General features: G+C 38.0%; 1 protein-coding gene and 1 long non-coding RNA gene across 9 annotated transcripts in view; one reads left to right on the top strand and one right to left on the bottom strand.

Moving 5' to 3' along the window:
- Nucleotides 1-16,049, bottom strand: part of DNAI3 (dynein axonemal intermediate chain 3) — a 29,344-nt gene extending 13,295 nt beyond the window's left edge. For 2 of the 7 annotated variants that reach the window (XM_040610236.1, XM_040610234.1), the window contains exons 1-8: nucleotides 15,892-16,048; nucleotides 10,010-10,141; nucleotides 8,626-8,664; nucleotides 4,415-4,596; nucleotides 3,798-3,902; nucleotides 2,774-2,935; nucleotides 1,094-1,293; nucleotides 701-817 (exon numbers count right to left, since the gene is read on the bottom strand). In XM_040610236.1, coding sequence (XP_040466170.1) covers nucleotides 701-817; nucleotides 1,094-1,293; nucleotides 2,774-2,935; nucleotides 3,798-3,902; nucleotides 4,415-4,596; nucleotides 8,626-8,664; nucleotides 10,010-10,127 — 923 coding nt within the window. In that variant the 5' untranslated portion in view covers nucleotides 10,128-10,141; nucleotides 15,892-16,048. Of the gene's footprint in view, nucleotides 1-700; nucleotides 818-1,093; nucleotides 1,294-2,773; nucleotides 2,936-3,797; nucleotides 3,903-4,414; nucleotides 4,597-8,625; nucleotides 8,665-10,009; nucleotides 10,142-15,891 lie in introns of all 7 variants that reach the window. The other 5 variants (XM_040610240.1, XM_040610237.1, XM_040610235.1 and 2 more) reach the window with 5 other exon arrangements.
- Nucleotides 772-12,324, top strand: LOC121095441. 2 transcript variants are annotated; one of them, XR_005830101.1, is made up of 3 exons: nucleotides 772-842; nucleotides 2,926-2,988; nucleotides 10,551-12,324. It is a non-coding gene; the product is annotated as an uncharacterized LOC121095441 (long non-coding RNA). The 2 variants fall into 2 exon arrangements; XR_005830102.1 differs by lacking the exon at nucleotides 10,551-12,324 and adding an exon at nucleotides 8,934-9,999.
- Nucleotides 16,050-16,102: the final 53 nt, after the last annotated feature.

The raw sequence follows: 16,102 nt of genomic DNA on the forward strand, positions 1-16,102 counted from the left end.
TGTGAAAAGAACAGTTAACACTTTCAGTAATCCAGATGTCACTACTCAGTAGTAGAATCGCAAATATTTCTGTAAAGAGGCAACTTTTGATTTACATAAAATTATGACTACAGTAGTAAAAAAAAGAAAGTGTTAATTCCTCAGTGGTGCATCACTGTAAGGAAACCCTCTTCCATTTAAATATAAATAACTAATTGTAACAATAATTTAACTCTAGTTCTGTGTGGATTGAGTACAGTGCAATTGTCCAATTCTTGTGCAAAAGGTGTCACTAAGTGGGACTTGTCTTGTGACTAAGGGCTGTAGGACAGCACCTTTGCTCTTCTGCGTAAGCCTCTGCTTGAGTGAGCAGTGTTTGAAAGATCAGCTTTGCAGCTTGTTCAAAAAGATGTATCACTATCAACTCTAACAGTTCTAACATCTATTTAAACCAACATTCATATTTATATGGCACAGACTTCATGTTAATTTTCACAGAAACAAATTTTTAGTTAATCTTTGTTAATATTAAGCTAATAAGCAAAATTATATATTTATATATATAAGCATATTATTTATATAAAAGAAACAATGTATTTATATTTTTTTTATATATATGACCTGTATTTGACCAGATAAATGGTCCACTCAGCTAGGACTTCTCGCTTGTATTATATATTATTTCAGGTAGCCTTTAACATGTATTGTTGCATTAATTTACCTTAAATGTACTGAAGTAAGAAATTCTTTCAGTTTCTCAGATGACAGACTCTCTTCTTTCTCTTTGTTTGACAACTGTCTAGGAAAATACTGCGTGGCTGCATTTTTTGGATTGGTCCTAACCAATTGGAATAAATCTGAATGTAAGTATACAAACAATTTAAAAGATAGAAACCCATGTAATGTGTAAAATTAAAAGATAAGTATATTCAGTTTTTCTAGAAGCTCTTTGGAAAAGAGTGAAAGAAGAAAGTTGCAAAGAGTATCTGATTCTGTTCTCTTGATCAGTTTGTAACTGAGCAATTCCAGAAGAGTTAATTTACATGACTTTAGTTGAGATCAGAAATGGTGCATAGCTTAATAAACAAGCTGATAAATATCTTTTCACACTTACCATTTTGTCTGAGTACTAGCTTCTCTTATTTTTGGAACCATTTGTATGCCCACATCTTTTTCAAGCATTTTAATACTGAAAGTTTTTTCTTGATAGGACATGCATTCAATGTAACTGTCTTTTACATGTGAAGCATTCTTATCAGTAAATGTAATTGGTGCACCAAACTTTCTGCGTACTCGAGAAATCATATACTTAATCTGGAAAAGAGATTATTTCTGTAATTAGCAGAGGAGAGAGGTTTTGGAGAGTTTGTTTTGTAAGATGGCAGCATTCATGTAATTGTAGAATTAGTTTTATGGTTGATTTTTGTGCTGAGTTTACTTATATTTCTGCATTTTGAAATTCTGAAGTGCTCATATAAACAACCTATATGTGTAATAGAAGACAGATTTGTATTTCTAAAACAAGAAGTTGCCTTTAGGTAACATTTTTGGACTACTGCTAGTAAGATAAGAGAAGTACATTTTCTAATTCATACAGTATCAAAACTCCACCTTTAATTAAAGGATTGATTTGTATGAGGTCTTATGTAATACTGCATTGGACTTCCAAGACTTAAATGTTCAGCCCTTCCCTCTTAGCGCAATTCTCAATTTTGGGTGAGATATTTCAGCTTCCATTGAAGTGCCTAGGGACAGAAAAGTACTCCAAAGAGGATCCTCAAAAATCTGAGTGAGTTTTCTTATAGCATGAACTGGGAATGAAAAAGGGAAGTGGCTTAACTTCTACCCAAAAAGGGAGGGAGGCACCTGATTTCAGGCAGTAGAGAGGTGTTGCTTTGTCTTGGATTCATAACCAGGTAGTTTTTCCCAACACCTCCCACAGAACTGGAAAGGAATGTAGGCTGAGAATACTTCTGAGTGGACCTTGCCAGCAAGGTAGATTACAGATTACTTGGACTGTGAATGTGGGTTAAATTTAGTGGTGGTTAATTATCTTTAGAACAATCAGACATCTTTTTAAGTATAAGAAAGATGTCCAGTTGCTGAGAACTATCAAAACTTAGCCAGTCTTCCCTGAACAGGGATTTAGGTATTGAGTAAAAATCACTGATGGAAAGTTAAATGTTTGGAGATGCCCTACACATCACGTTAGGTGACAGCTGTGAGTGGATCTACGCTTTGGATATATAATTTTCTCAGGATAATCTGTAGGTGTAGTTAATCAAATATGTCCTTCTGTGAAGTCAACTTGTAATACCTGTAGTCAGTAACATTTAATCCAAGGTAAATAGCAGTTAAAAGTGTTGCGCGCTGCTTAAATGCCATCCATATAATGGAACGGAGTTCACTGGGCTCCATGGAAACAGGACTAGGTCCTTAGAATATCACAGTGACTCAGTTTGTAATCTGGCCAGATAGTAAATTGAGCAAAAAGTGGCAGAGATGCTAATGACCAAAGATTATCAGGACTTTTGAATTTACAGCTTAAAAAGTAAGTATGTCTAATACAGTCTCACATGCCTTATTTGCACAGTTTAAGGAGAGCAGAGTCTTAAAAAAAAAGTTTCTGCCAGCACTTTCAGTTTTTGTTAGAAGTTGATTTGTTTTCTTGAAAGACCTCAAACAAAACTAGAATTACAACTTTCAGTTTCCTGACTTATTTTTTTTTAAGGAACTTAAAATAAATTTGTTTTTTTGATATTAATTTTATTGACTAACATTTGTTGAGTCTGACCTTTTTAACACTCTCTTTAACAGATTCCTCTTCAACTTCCTTTTCGCTGCCAAGAGAAACCCAAGGTTTGTGGATACGAGGCTTATAAGGATGGATTTCCAGAGTTTCCTCTCTGATTTCTTCTTCTTCTTCTTCTTCTTTTTCTTCTGCAGTTTCTGGAGGCTATGATATCAGACAGTGAGACATAGTACTTTTCAAAAATTAGTTGCTGAAATGTAAGTATAAACTAGAAACCCAGTTTTCAGTCTTCATTTACATGTTCTTTATTTCTGTCTCAATGCAGTAAGCCTGACTACACTGTGCCCCTGGGGAGGCTTGGGTTAGGTCCCATTTTATTCATTCATGCATTAGAATTTTCCAATAAACATGACATATTTAATATTTAACTGCTAAAGAGAGACTGTTGTCTTGAAAGCATATAACTATTCTATAAAAAGAATTTATAGTGATTATCTACATTAGGCCCTCCTGCCTGGAGCTGCAATTTGCTTTTCTACTGTTACTTCTCCTGATGCTGGGTGGCAAACTCATGTTGAAAAAATATATAATCTACCCATAAGCCTTCTCCTAAGATGCAGTGCACAAGGGGAAATCTTCTATGTATCTAGAGTTATTTAGAACTCAAGAACATTTTAAAGTATAATTTGAAAAGCATATACATACATTTTGTGAGAAATAAGTATAATATTTCTTTGAAGACACCCAATATATTATCTTTTATATTTATGTCTTGCTTAGAGACCTGGGTCTTGGCAGAGAAAATTAATACTTATGAGGGTTAAACTGGCACTCTGAAGTAAAATACAGAAATTCAATTCAGTCTTTCTCAGTATAAAAGATATGTTTACAGTGATACAGGTATTTTTGCATGATCAGATTAACCTTTAGAAAAACATTCTGGCATGCCAAGCACATCCGATGCTTACGAATACAATACCATTCCTGGGGTATATGTTTGCGACAAGATTCTGAAATATTCTATTCATAGATAGAACAATGCTGTGGGACACTTGGATTTTCTTACCTTCACAAAGTTTTCCTTGGCTTCCTCAGAAGCAACAAAGTAAAAGTTCTGCCCATACTGGAACTTTGCATCAAAAACTACCAAAAGTTCTTCCCCTGGATATTCCTATTTTAATTAAAACAATTAGTGGAAAACTGAAAGCAAATAACATAAAAAACAGACATGAGCCTGTGACTGGCAGAGCCAGTACTAGTGTAAATTCACTATCTTTGATTAATCTTGTGGTTTTAACAGAGATTTTCGTGTACTAATTGGAAAGAACAGATGGATTTTATTTTGTAATAAAAATTTCTGGTCCAAACCAAATTTCTTCATACAGAGAATCAAACAGAAAAGAAACTGTTTTAATCATTCTCAATAAATGGGCTATGAAATAGGAGAAGCCAAAATATGTGAAGTTCTGGCAGTTCACAGAATCAAAACTAGTAATATTTACATTACTTTTAGCATATTTCCAATCTACAGTTAGTTTAAAAAAAAAAAGTGCCTGGAGAGCCTTTGGATATTACAGCATTAGTGTGTTTACACAGAGTCAAACAGGGACAGACCTTATCATCAAAAGAATATACACTTAGAGAGCATGAAGTCTTAAAGTGAGAATGAAATAAGCTACGTACTAGGACAACTTTTTTGACAGGGTGGAAATCAGAAATTGTAGCTCTTGTTTTCAGGTCCTGAATGATGTCCTCTTTTTTAATAAATTTGAAACAATTTTCTTCTGTGACATCTTCATCAACTCGGCAATTAAAAATTTCTTGGGTCTTTTCAGTGAAAAATAAAGGAAAGATTTCTGGGTGGCCTATGAGAGAAAGTAAAATTGCTTGATAAACAAATTCAGCGTTGTTTAAACATAACCATATACCTCAATAACTCTGGGTCTTTACTGTTTCCTAGCAGCATGCTTTTGAATCTCTCAACTTAGTTTTTGGTATTTTGGAAGGCACGGAATACAAATTATATTACATTTTGGTAATCTTGGAAAATACCCAACACTTCCTACTTAATGAATATGCTACTCTTAGTATGAGGGGGTTTTTTCCTCTCAATCAACAGGTGATTAAGAGCTTTAGTGAAGAGTTATAAATGGACTCTTTTAAATACATTAAGGACACAATTGCATGCTTCATATAAAAGCCTTGAATAAATATACTCTAGTCCTTTCCTGTAGAGTGGTGCCATTTTAAGCCAATGTTTAATGTAGATGAAGCTTCAACACCCTCACAAGTAAGGACGCGTTTGTGATTTTGGACTTTCATCTTCCTCTCATTGAGTTCAGAGTGCAAGATCATTAAGATTTGAGCCAGATGTTTCTTTTCAGCTTTGCTGGAGAATATATAGCTGTTGTTTTCTACACATGTGATCATTCATATTAATTCAGAACAAGCTATTCCTTATCCTGGCTCCGGCACTCTTATCTTCATTGGCTTTAGTGAGGCTGGGTGCTGTCAGGTGCCCCATCAACTGTGCTTTGCAAACACTCAATCTGAAGGTAATAGCCAGTGCTTCTTGTTAAGTGTGTGTCAGCGGTATGTAGGAACACTGGTCCTTCCCATATTACACGTTCTGCCTTCCCGCTTACATAACAGCTGTAAGTGATGAGGAGCACTATAGGCCCAGCTAGCTGAACCCTGCTGCCCAAGGGACTTTTCCTCCTTTGCAGTCCTGCCATGCTAGCAGCCTCTGTCTCGGCCCTCGTGAAGAACGCTCTTACCATGGCAGCTACTATACTTGGTCTGAGAAGGCTGGCAGATGGTCACTTTGAATGTTCATCTTTTTGATAAACTGGAAAGTGTGTAAGATTTAGGGACATGTGTACATGGGATTTTTATGTACTGCAATGGGCTGGCTTTTGTGATAATAGCTGATACTTTCTGTCACCTTTGTCTCATTTTGAGTTATTTAATATTTTATCTTAATTCCTGGCACCTGTGGTATCTTTCTTTGTGTATGCCTTAAACTGAAGTGGATACTTCTAAAGTGATGATACTGACCAGCTGGCTCAGCATGTTTTGAGAAGCCATCTTTAACCTAAGCCAACAAAGACTGACAAAATGATAAATCCTCCTTAATCTCTATCATTTGGGAAGCTAAATCTCTGCATAAGCCTATCACATAATACATAATGTTTGATGAAGCTGACATTTATCCTTTAAAATCTTTCAGTGCTGCTCCTCCGCTGCATCTGCTCTGTTGTAGTCATCCACTAAAATTAATGACATGCATGATGCTTCTGCTACACCCTGCACTACACCAAGTGTCATTTACTCAGCATTCACTAGTCATTTTGTAGCGCGCACAATCCATTTGTAGCATGCACAGTCTATTAGTTCACTTTCTTCACAAGTTCTAGCCAATACTGCATGACTTTACTTTTTGGTATCTCAGGGATTTCCAGGATTGCTCTGTGGACGCTTCCAAAAAACACAGAATCATAGGTATGTTGATTGGGAAAGAACTCTACAAGTCAGCCAGTCCAAACTCCCTGTTGGTAACAGCAGACCAACATTTAATCCTTTTAAGGAACCGCAGAAGTTGATCTGCAGGACCCCCAGGTCACCCTGGCCAAGGGCATGAGGCCCCATTAGGGTGTCATTAGGAAGCAGACTCAGACCCTAGTACAAACTGCAACACTACAGACACACTTCACATTTCAATATAATGGAGCAAAAAAAAATTAGACCTCTTTTTTGCAAATTAAATTTCATAGGATAGAAAGAGGATAGAAACCTAGAGCTGTGCACCAGAAGAGAATGCAACTTCCACCCTCTGCCATACACAGCTGGCTCACAAGAGAGAATGGACAGGAGAGCAAAAGAAAAGAAATTTGTATGTATCACAGTTCTCAGAGTTGGTTATGTGGCTAGCGCAATTAGGAGTGCTAGAACCCATAGAAAATCTATACTTTGCTGATTCTTCTGTGAATTTTTTTTGGATCATTACCACGGCTTAAATAAATAGAATTCAACCCATCAGAATTAGATATTTTTCTTTGATACATCAAAAATCCTAACCAGGAGTAACTGTTGTTTATTCAGTAAGTTTGTATGATCTTATTTTTTTAAAATGCTGAATTGTGCCTACAGTCTTGTTCACAAATGCTAACGCTAAAAAAATCCTTTCAAAGAGATGTAGGTTTCAATGTCAAATGAAACAATGCAAGCATGCATTAAAGTTAAGCAAAAATATCAACATTACTATGAGAGAGAGCAGAGTAGGCCAGATAGTCTAAGTGCATTTTCTTCAATGCTCTATTGCTGTAAGTCCTAGTTAAAACCAAAATAATGTTCAGAATTAAAATATGTATATCTTCTAGTCTAATGGACTAAAATTATATATTCTAGAATACTACATTATAACGTTCTCTACTATAGAATCTATAATATAACACAAGAAGCTGATACTGGATTTCTAACTATTATGAACATTTTTATTGAATGCTGTTTTCCAGTAAAAAGTACGTAGCATCTAATCAGAGGCTTCACATTGTTTTTTCTAATAGCAATTTTTACTCATATGATTTGCAACAGTCAACAGCTCTTAGTGCTGTGGTCCTTCACAAAGGACCAAGAAGCCCTTAGAGAAGTAAAGACACTTGCAGTTCTTAGGCTGAGGAGGTACCATGTATACAGTTTAAATCTGCGCAGTGTGTGCATATAGTAGCATTATTTTCCTGCTTTTAGCAAGAGGTTTCTAGCAAGTTTAGATATTATGACTCTAACCTTATTTGCCACTAGGTGGAGGTAAAATTCTGACAAAATATCTCCAGCACCACCGAAATAAATCTTTTTTTTTAAAGTAGCACTTTCACCATCTGAGGGATCATTTATTGTCCGTTTTCATTAATTGCAGCTTAGCCATTTCAGTGATGCTAATCGGAGTGCAATTTTCGCTTCCACCTGTGTGCTAATAGGATTATGTAGGAAGACAAGTGATTTATAATTTCTTTAAAAAGGTTACCACATTATTTTAGCTTTTAGCAATAAAAGCTGTACTGTTAAAAGTCAGTTAAGAAGATAACCCTTTGGACTGTTCCTGTAAACCATTATTAATTTTACATTGACATCAACATTAATGTAAGTTATACCCGAGGAAGAACTGCGCAAATCAGAAGAAAAATCCAAGCAGAAATGTTAAAAAAATTTAAAAATTAGGTGGTGTTTAAGAAAAAAGAATACTTTAATTCAAATAATTTCATATTTTAGCTCTTAACTATGGCCACACTTAAAACTTGCACATAAGCCAGAAGAAATGCTTGATATCTTGTGACTTTTAAATGGTAGATCTTTTCCCCTACAAAGCAAAAGGTGTTAATGTATATTGATATCTATGATTAAAAAACAAGTGATATGCTAAAATCATCTTACCAAATTTATTAATGATTTAACAAAGATCAAAGCTTTAAAAATGATAATATTTCAAGTCATCTTACCAAATTTATTAATGATTTAACAAAGATCAAAGCTTTAAAAATGATAATATTTCAAGTGTTTCTTTCAATTGCTTAACTACTACTAAATGTAAACATTTTGCATCCTATGATTCTATTGTGATGGTTTTTACTTCCTCTGATCTCAGCTCCTCTCGACCCAAGATAAAAACATCTTCTACAAACCCATACCTGTCCCAGCATTCCTTGTTGCACTGCCCTCTACTTGGAGAGTGGTATGGAATCACTACTGTAATAGCTGCATTTCTTCATAGTTTCTTTTTTTGTCATTCATAAAAAAATCTTTCTTTTTCTTTCCCTGGCATCAGTAACATTGAAGCTTCAAAATGCTTGAAGTATTCCAAAGCTATTACTTTAAAGCCCAGTCAACACAGCACTTACCTATACCAGCCATTGAAAGATCAACTTCATCTTTTTTACCTGGAATATAACAACATTCTGTTATCAGATATTTTTCTTCCTAACAAAGTAACTCTAAATATACAGTCCTTTCCTTGTTGGGGCAATATTTAAAATCTCTCTATATATTTAAAACTAAACTGTGACAAGGAAACAAAAATTAATTTCTGTTCACTTTGCATTTAGTATAAGAAATGTGCAAAGCCTTTTAAAATAGGCCTTTATTTTAAGGAGATGTTAGCATATTTTGAAACTATGGAGATTTTAAAACTAATTTTTATTTTGAGCAGGTGGTCTGCATAAGAGAGAAGCCATAAGAAATCTGTCCTCTTGTGGCACACACCGCAGTTTCCATGGCTGAAAACTGGGACTGCTACCTGATAGCACCTGCCTGGGGCAGTTAACCTTTGCAAGTCATGGGAAGAGGAGATAAACGGGCAAGGCTCACAAACACCAGCCAGGAGCAGAACTGGCAGGCGTGCAGGTAGGAGCAGATGTTAGTGCCCTCTGACAGTGGTGAGGTGGGCAGGCTTGCTCTGGGTGGCAGGGTGTTGCAGGAGCTGGGCTTTCTTCAGCTCCTGAGAGAGGATCTGCAAACCTCGCAGCAAGGTAGGACAGGAAGAGATTAGCACTGATGTGCAGGATATTCTCTGCAGCACCACAGCTGTTAATCAGCTGGAGGGAAAAGGTGTTTAAAAGGTGAAAGCAACTTCAGGAAGATGGCTGTCATTACAGAAAAATAATCCATGAAACAAAACCCAAGCAAGAGTACATGCCCACCCTTTCTAAGAGCGTGCATGAATCACTGGAAACAAGTATTTGTATATAGCAGACTCTTTAGCCTTGCACTTCATTAACTATACACTTATTAAATGACACAAGTGAGGCAGTATGTCAGCACATCTCAGAAGAAACACAATACAATGCACTTCAAAATTACGTTGTGAGACTTTGGTATATTTTCAGGCTCTATTATCGTACCTTTACAGTGTGATCATGAGCATCTGAACTCCTGCTTCTGGGAACACCTCTCTCTGCCTGATGCTCTCTCTGGGCTGTTAACTTTTGTGAATCTCCCCACTTTATATTAAGCCTCCCAATTTCCCATTCAATACTGTTATTATGACACCACAAACTATTACATCTAAACTACCAAGACAGAGTGTAAATATTGCAATGTAGCTTTCTTGTGTTCCATATATTAGTTAAAACCACATAATCAGTAATTGTAGATCTCTCATTGATATACAATAGCGGTTTCTTATTTCTCTCGCATTTACCTAAATACATGGGCCCAAAATAATTAAGGTAGCTGTCATGTGAGACCAGGTTACTGCCTGTTTCATTGCTGCTGTACCTTACGTACCAAGCTGTGTTCGTTTTCCTTTTGAGGATTCCTTAGCTTTGTTTTCACCTTTCTGTTTCTTTGCCGAGGTTTTTGGACCTTTTGAGGAGGTCTCACTGGATATGAGATTTTCTGACATTTTTTCAGATTTCTCTAGATAAAGATACATATCATCAATAAACTTCAAACAGGCAACAGAATGCACCATCTACGAGTAAAAATTTGGTCCATGACTTTATGTAGTTTACCATTTTAGTAATATTTTCATACACTGCCAAAGGTATGTTCCATAATCTTAAATCATAAACTGTATTTTGATATGCTATGTGGAAATACGATGGAAATACTTCTGTCCAGGGGTGACTAAGTATGGAAATCGATGATGCAAAACAGTGAAGGGTTAAATGAGAATAGGGGTTTCCCTTACAGAAAACTAAGGACCTGAGCTACAGTGGGAAGAGTGCAGGTGGAAATTCTCCAGTTATAAATGTTTGTCCTGATGTCCTTAAGTGTACACCACTACTCAACTGTACAAAGCATTTCTGTGCTTTTCTATTTCCAGTTCACTTTTCAGTGTAGCTCTGTGGAGGACAAATTTAGGAAGTTGTATGCATAATTACGTGTAGCAACCACACACCGAAGACAATACAGTATAGAAGGCTACTCTTGTTTCATCGACTCTCCTTCTTTCCAGTACCTGGAATAAGGATGAGAACAGCAGCATAGAAAAGGCTCGGTTCCACTGGGAAGAAGGAAATGCCGTGCAGCCTGCCCACCGTACAGGCAGGGCAGCGCGCTGCCACAAGATACGCTGCCAGCACCATCGTGTGGAAGGTGCCGACAGAACAACTGCATCGGGATGGTCCAAATTCTGTTAGCAGTATTAAAAAGGGTTGGATGTTATTATTCAACAGCTAGAGGCATTCCATTGGGATAAGGACAGTGGGACTCTCCATTTGTTTACATCGCCCCTCTCCCGTGTTCCCACTTTTTTTTTTAAGACTTTAAACTGACTGGGAGAGGAACCATTTTTTTTAAATGTCTACAAAGCACCTACAGTATTTGGATGCCATTATAATTTTAACACTAATAAAAGGGAAGCAGGTTACAGGACAGAAAAAGACAGCACCTTCGGGAACTGTGTCATGACAACTCTTTCTGATGAACTCTTACAGGAGCTACAGCCTGCCTGCCCACACACGTGAACAGCACATTTACTGTCAAGATGCTTAAGGTGAAAAGGTGAGTTTATAAAATAAATGTTCAATCTTGACACTTTCCTGATGAAAGGCCTAAAACAACATGAGTGTTAAAGCAAACACACCATGACCTGTGCATCTGCAATTTCAGTGGTCACCCTGACTTTGGGATGGTCTTTCATTCTCAGATTGAGAAACAGTGTTTTTCTGTTTTGAAACACAGTTCTCAAATACTCCAGAAGCAAGCAATGCAATTTTAACTTCTGATCTGAATTTTAGTTTGCAGATGGCAACTGATGGCAAGATATAGGTCATGGATGTATGCCTGGTGGTATAGCCTGGGTTTGGGATCTATGCTAACTTCCCATGAATTCAGGGTAAATTTTGCTGTTGACTTTAATGGGAGCAGCGTCTGACACTTACTACAGTTATGTGTTTTCCTTTTTCACTCTAATCAAGACAGAAAAATATACTCTTATAAATCCTCAGGCTCTTTTCTCTATCATATTGAATCTTGCAGATCACAGGTGACAAGCTGCATCCATGGGATGTTTGTGCATTTCTCTGTTGTTTCATCATTATGGCAAATACAGCCCCCTTCATTAATCCATCTGAAGAACTGTAGCAATTTAATCTGCTTTTTCCAAAAAGCAATGATAATAACAATGCAAAACAGACTAATGTTTCAGAACTCTGAAACTTTTGCCTTGCAAGGGATAATGTTTTTGGAAGATTAACACACACACACACACACACACACACACACACCAAGTCACGTATAATGAATACAAGGAGAAAGTTAGGAGTTTTTTCTGTCCTCATTCTCAGTCGTTTTGTCAAATACAGGACTACAAACATTGACAGTATATTTATGTCTAACATTCGGTATATTTTCCCAGTTACAGTCTTTCAAAGGAGCGTCTACATTGAACAATATACTTAGTTTATAGTTCTGAAACACTGAGGGCTACCTAAGTTTGAGTGCACGTCAATTCAGATGGTTAAGAGATGAATTTTCCCTTATTAAAAAAAAAAACAACCTAAAGCTATTTCTTATCCATCTCCTTGTATATTTTACATTAAAAAAAATGTGTGACCCGTTTTTATAAATGGGTTCTGTGACTACTCTAATTTGAAACCAACCTTGATGCCTCTGGATAGAAGAAATAGCCCTCTAGGACAGGAGGAGAGGCCAGCCGTTTTAGAAATTAGTTGAAGGACAACATAAACCATCCCAGATATATATTACAGTCACGTTGTCTTACTTCATCATTTCCTAATAATACACTGAAACAAAGCCAATTTGGAAATTTTGAGTTCTTTCTTCTGAGTAACCTAAACCCTAAGTCACATGAATAGAGGAAACACTGAGAGGGCTGAGATAAGTCACATGCCTATGTTTAGTACAGTAACTTGCAAGTAAAAACATCCCTTTTCCTTCAACTGACTTGCAGCATATTATACTTACAAAACCAGTTAAAGCTTCTGCAAATTGTCTCCCAGTAATGCAGTTTCTCCTCCTTTACTGAAAAAATCAGGTGCAGAGGTACACGCAGCACTATACAGATAAGGGCAGTGCTGGCAAAGGGGGCATCGGTGACTTGAGTGTGTATGTACATGCGTATGTTAATACAAAAAGTATCCCCATTTAAGGGTTGCAAATGAATACAGAAATCAATAGGACTGTTCATGGTTCCATCTGTGATGCACAGAACCTCACCAGCTGGAAAGCAGATAGAAAAGTACAAAGTAATTATCTCCTTTCACAATACCCCTAATACGGTATCGCCTCTGCCCATTTGTCGTCCTGTGGACATATGATTGTCAGTTGTTAGGAAACATGTAAGGCCTCCAAAGAAAGCAAAGGCAGAACTTCTAAAAACTTATCTGGAAACACAATCATACCCATAGCCATTTACAAATTATGTATGCAAAGCTGGTTTTTTACACAAGATTACGCTACTAACCCCCAAGCTCACCCTGCAGGAAACCAATGCATCAAGAACTTTAAAACAGGTACTGAAGAGCCATCTTTTGCACCGCCCTCTTCCAAAAATTAAACAAAGGAACAAAAATCTTAATGGTTCTTAATGTGTAAGATAAAAGCTAGTATTTTCAGAAGTTACCTTTTCAGGGATTTGTTTTTTTTCACTACGTAAGTTTTTACACAAAGTACCAAATCCTATCAAGAAAACTATGAAAAAATTGGGGTCTGTATTAGAGGACTGTCTGAAAATATGACAAAAAAGACAACTTCTTTAATCCGTGGTTGGTTTCTGTCCTTGGGGATATTTCTATATTGCTTATTTAGAAGGGACTCTAATATATATATATATATATATTTGTCCAGAAACATGCAAACATATTATGCCTTTCCATTAATGCCTATATAAATTCATGATTCTATGATTGAGCAGAGGTTGAAAACAACATTTAAATTAACCTAAATTGTATAATATAAGAGTGCAAAGCCTACAAAAAAGAATAGCTCTTGAAAAGCATCATAAGTATTGTTGTATATTTTATTTTTAAAAGTAGGTAATATTAAAACTGCGTTAAATATGTTCAGTCTATTTTTTCAGCAATTTTTCAGAGGAATACAGTGTTACATTATTTAGTTGGTAAAGCCCAAGTAAATATTGACAACTTTGTTCAACATTTTGTAGCCTAGTTTATTTATAGATGGCTGTAATATTTTGAACATTAGGCTCAAGAGAAAAAATATCAGAGTGTTCTCCTAATCATTTAATGTACTGAAACATTTACAATTAGAAAACAAATCCGTGAGGTTGCTAGGTACTGCAAAAGTGGAAAGTTAATTAGCTATGAGTACTACAAAAGATGCTGTCTGGTTTGAGGACACAGAATGATTCATTAGTTGCCTAATTGAATGATTTAAGGTCAAGCCTGTGTGCTTTACTAATTTAGCACTGTAATTTACTACAATTTAGAATGGCGTAAGAATTGAGTGCTCTTCCATTTAACAAAAGCATTACAAGGAAATTATCGAAAACATGTGCTACTTGATTTTTTGTGTGTGTCACCATCAAGCTAAAAATCACGTTTCTGCCTGTAAACATTTAGGAACTTGCTAAAAATACCACCTTGAGAATGACCTAGTCTCTCCAGAAATTCATAATACAATGTTTCCTATAATTAAATTTATTCTACTTTGCTCTACATGAAGAGTAAATAATACAAATTAAAAAAAAATTGTATTATTAATAATGCTTGCGCATATTTGGACACAACATCGTATAAACTGTCGGGAGTGAAGCTGAAGTTTTGGCAACTGCCAAATCATTTCAGCATTATGAATAGTTCTGTTTGAACGTGCACATACTGCTTTTTATTAAAGTAGGCCTACTTGAACCAGGTGTAGATATTGTTACTTGACAGAAACCAGTAGAGGTAGTTACAGGCTCTGGAATGTTAAGTACAATACATTAAGAATTAATAAGAAAGGCACAGAGAACAGAACAGAAACATTAAAATATTGGATAACGCTGTGTTCTGTTTCTCTCTTCCATTCAAAGAGAAACAGAATAGAATTTGAAAAGGTGTAACATGGATGACTGAAGATATGGAACATGTGTTGTACTAGGAATAAACTAGGATTCTTTTTAGCCTGGACTGAAGAGGATGTGAAAGAAGTCAATAAAATCATGAGAGTCATGGAGAGAGTGACCAGGGGATGATTATTTACGGTCTTTCGTAACACAAGATCTAGCTGGCATCACGAGCTTACCAAGGGACAGACTGAAAACAAATAAAAGGAGCACAGAGGTATTTCATTGCACAATGGGTAGCTGGATTACAGAGCATGCTGCCTGCGGGCAGGATAGCTGCCAAAGGGTACAATTTCAAAAAGTAACAGGGCAAACTGACAGACGAAAAATTGAGGGCTACTAAAACCAACCTCTGGCTATAGAAATGAAGCTGCAAATCCAAGGAAAAAGGGTGCCAAGAGTGAAAGTGTACCTTTAGTAGGTTATACTAACTGCCCTGGCTCTTACTGGTCCAGACAGAACTTGTGGTGTGAGCCAGCACAGCTGGTCTATATAATTAAAATTGACTATTTGGTCTGTACTTCAATAGTTACAATGTTTAACGTGTGATATTTAGTTGTCATAACATCATCCTGTCAGGAAGCAAACAGCAGAGTAGGGTGCCTTGTTCGGACTTTTGAATCAGAAATGTTGTATCATAAAGGTTTACACTTGATAAGGCTTTATACATCATTTTTTAAGCGAAGGTAGGAAGAGTAAGCATTCCTTCGTTGGAACGTGACAGGCTGTTAGAACAAAATCATGTCCTGAGGCCGGGCCGGGGGGTGGGATTGCAGGTGCTTTGCGGACGCTGAAGGGCCCTTGCCGGTGGGGCTGGGGGGCGCTTGGCTCCACCTTGCGAGGAACGCCAGCAGCCGCCCGGGTCCCCTCAGCGGCAGCTCCCCGGCCCCTGGCACAGCCCCGGCCGGGCGCCCTCCCCTACCGCCGGCGGGGCCGCGGGGGGCGCAGAGCCGGGCGGGCCGCGGTGAAGAGGCGGCCTGGCTCGCGCGGAGCAGGCCGCGGGCCCCGCGCCGCAGCCTCGGCCCGGCCAAGCCGCGGTTCCTGCCGGCTGCCGCCCGTGCTCTCCAGCCTGCCACTTGTCACCCGCTCCCTCGCTCCGCCGGGTCCCCTTCGCGTCCCGCCCGGCCGCCCCTACCTGCACGGCCTCGGCCACGCCGCGTCCGGGCGCCGCGCCGTTGTCAGGGTACCGGGGCGGGCCGGGACTGACGCCTCCGACGGGCAGGCGGCGCCCCGCTTCTCCGCCCGCTTCTCCGCCCGCTTCTCCGCCCCGCCGCGCCGGGGGCCGCGGCGCCTCCGCCACGAGTGCCGGTGCCGGCGGGCTGCGCGGGCGCTGCCGCCGCGCGGGG

Source organism: Falco naumanni, chromosome 11 (assembly GCF_017639655.2).
Source record: "Falco naumanni isolate bFalNau1 chromosome 11, bFalNau1.pat, whole genome shotgun sequence".
Taxonomy (NCBI): Eukaryota; Metazoa; Chordata; class Aves; order Falconiformes; family Falconidae; genus Falco; species Falco naumanni.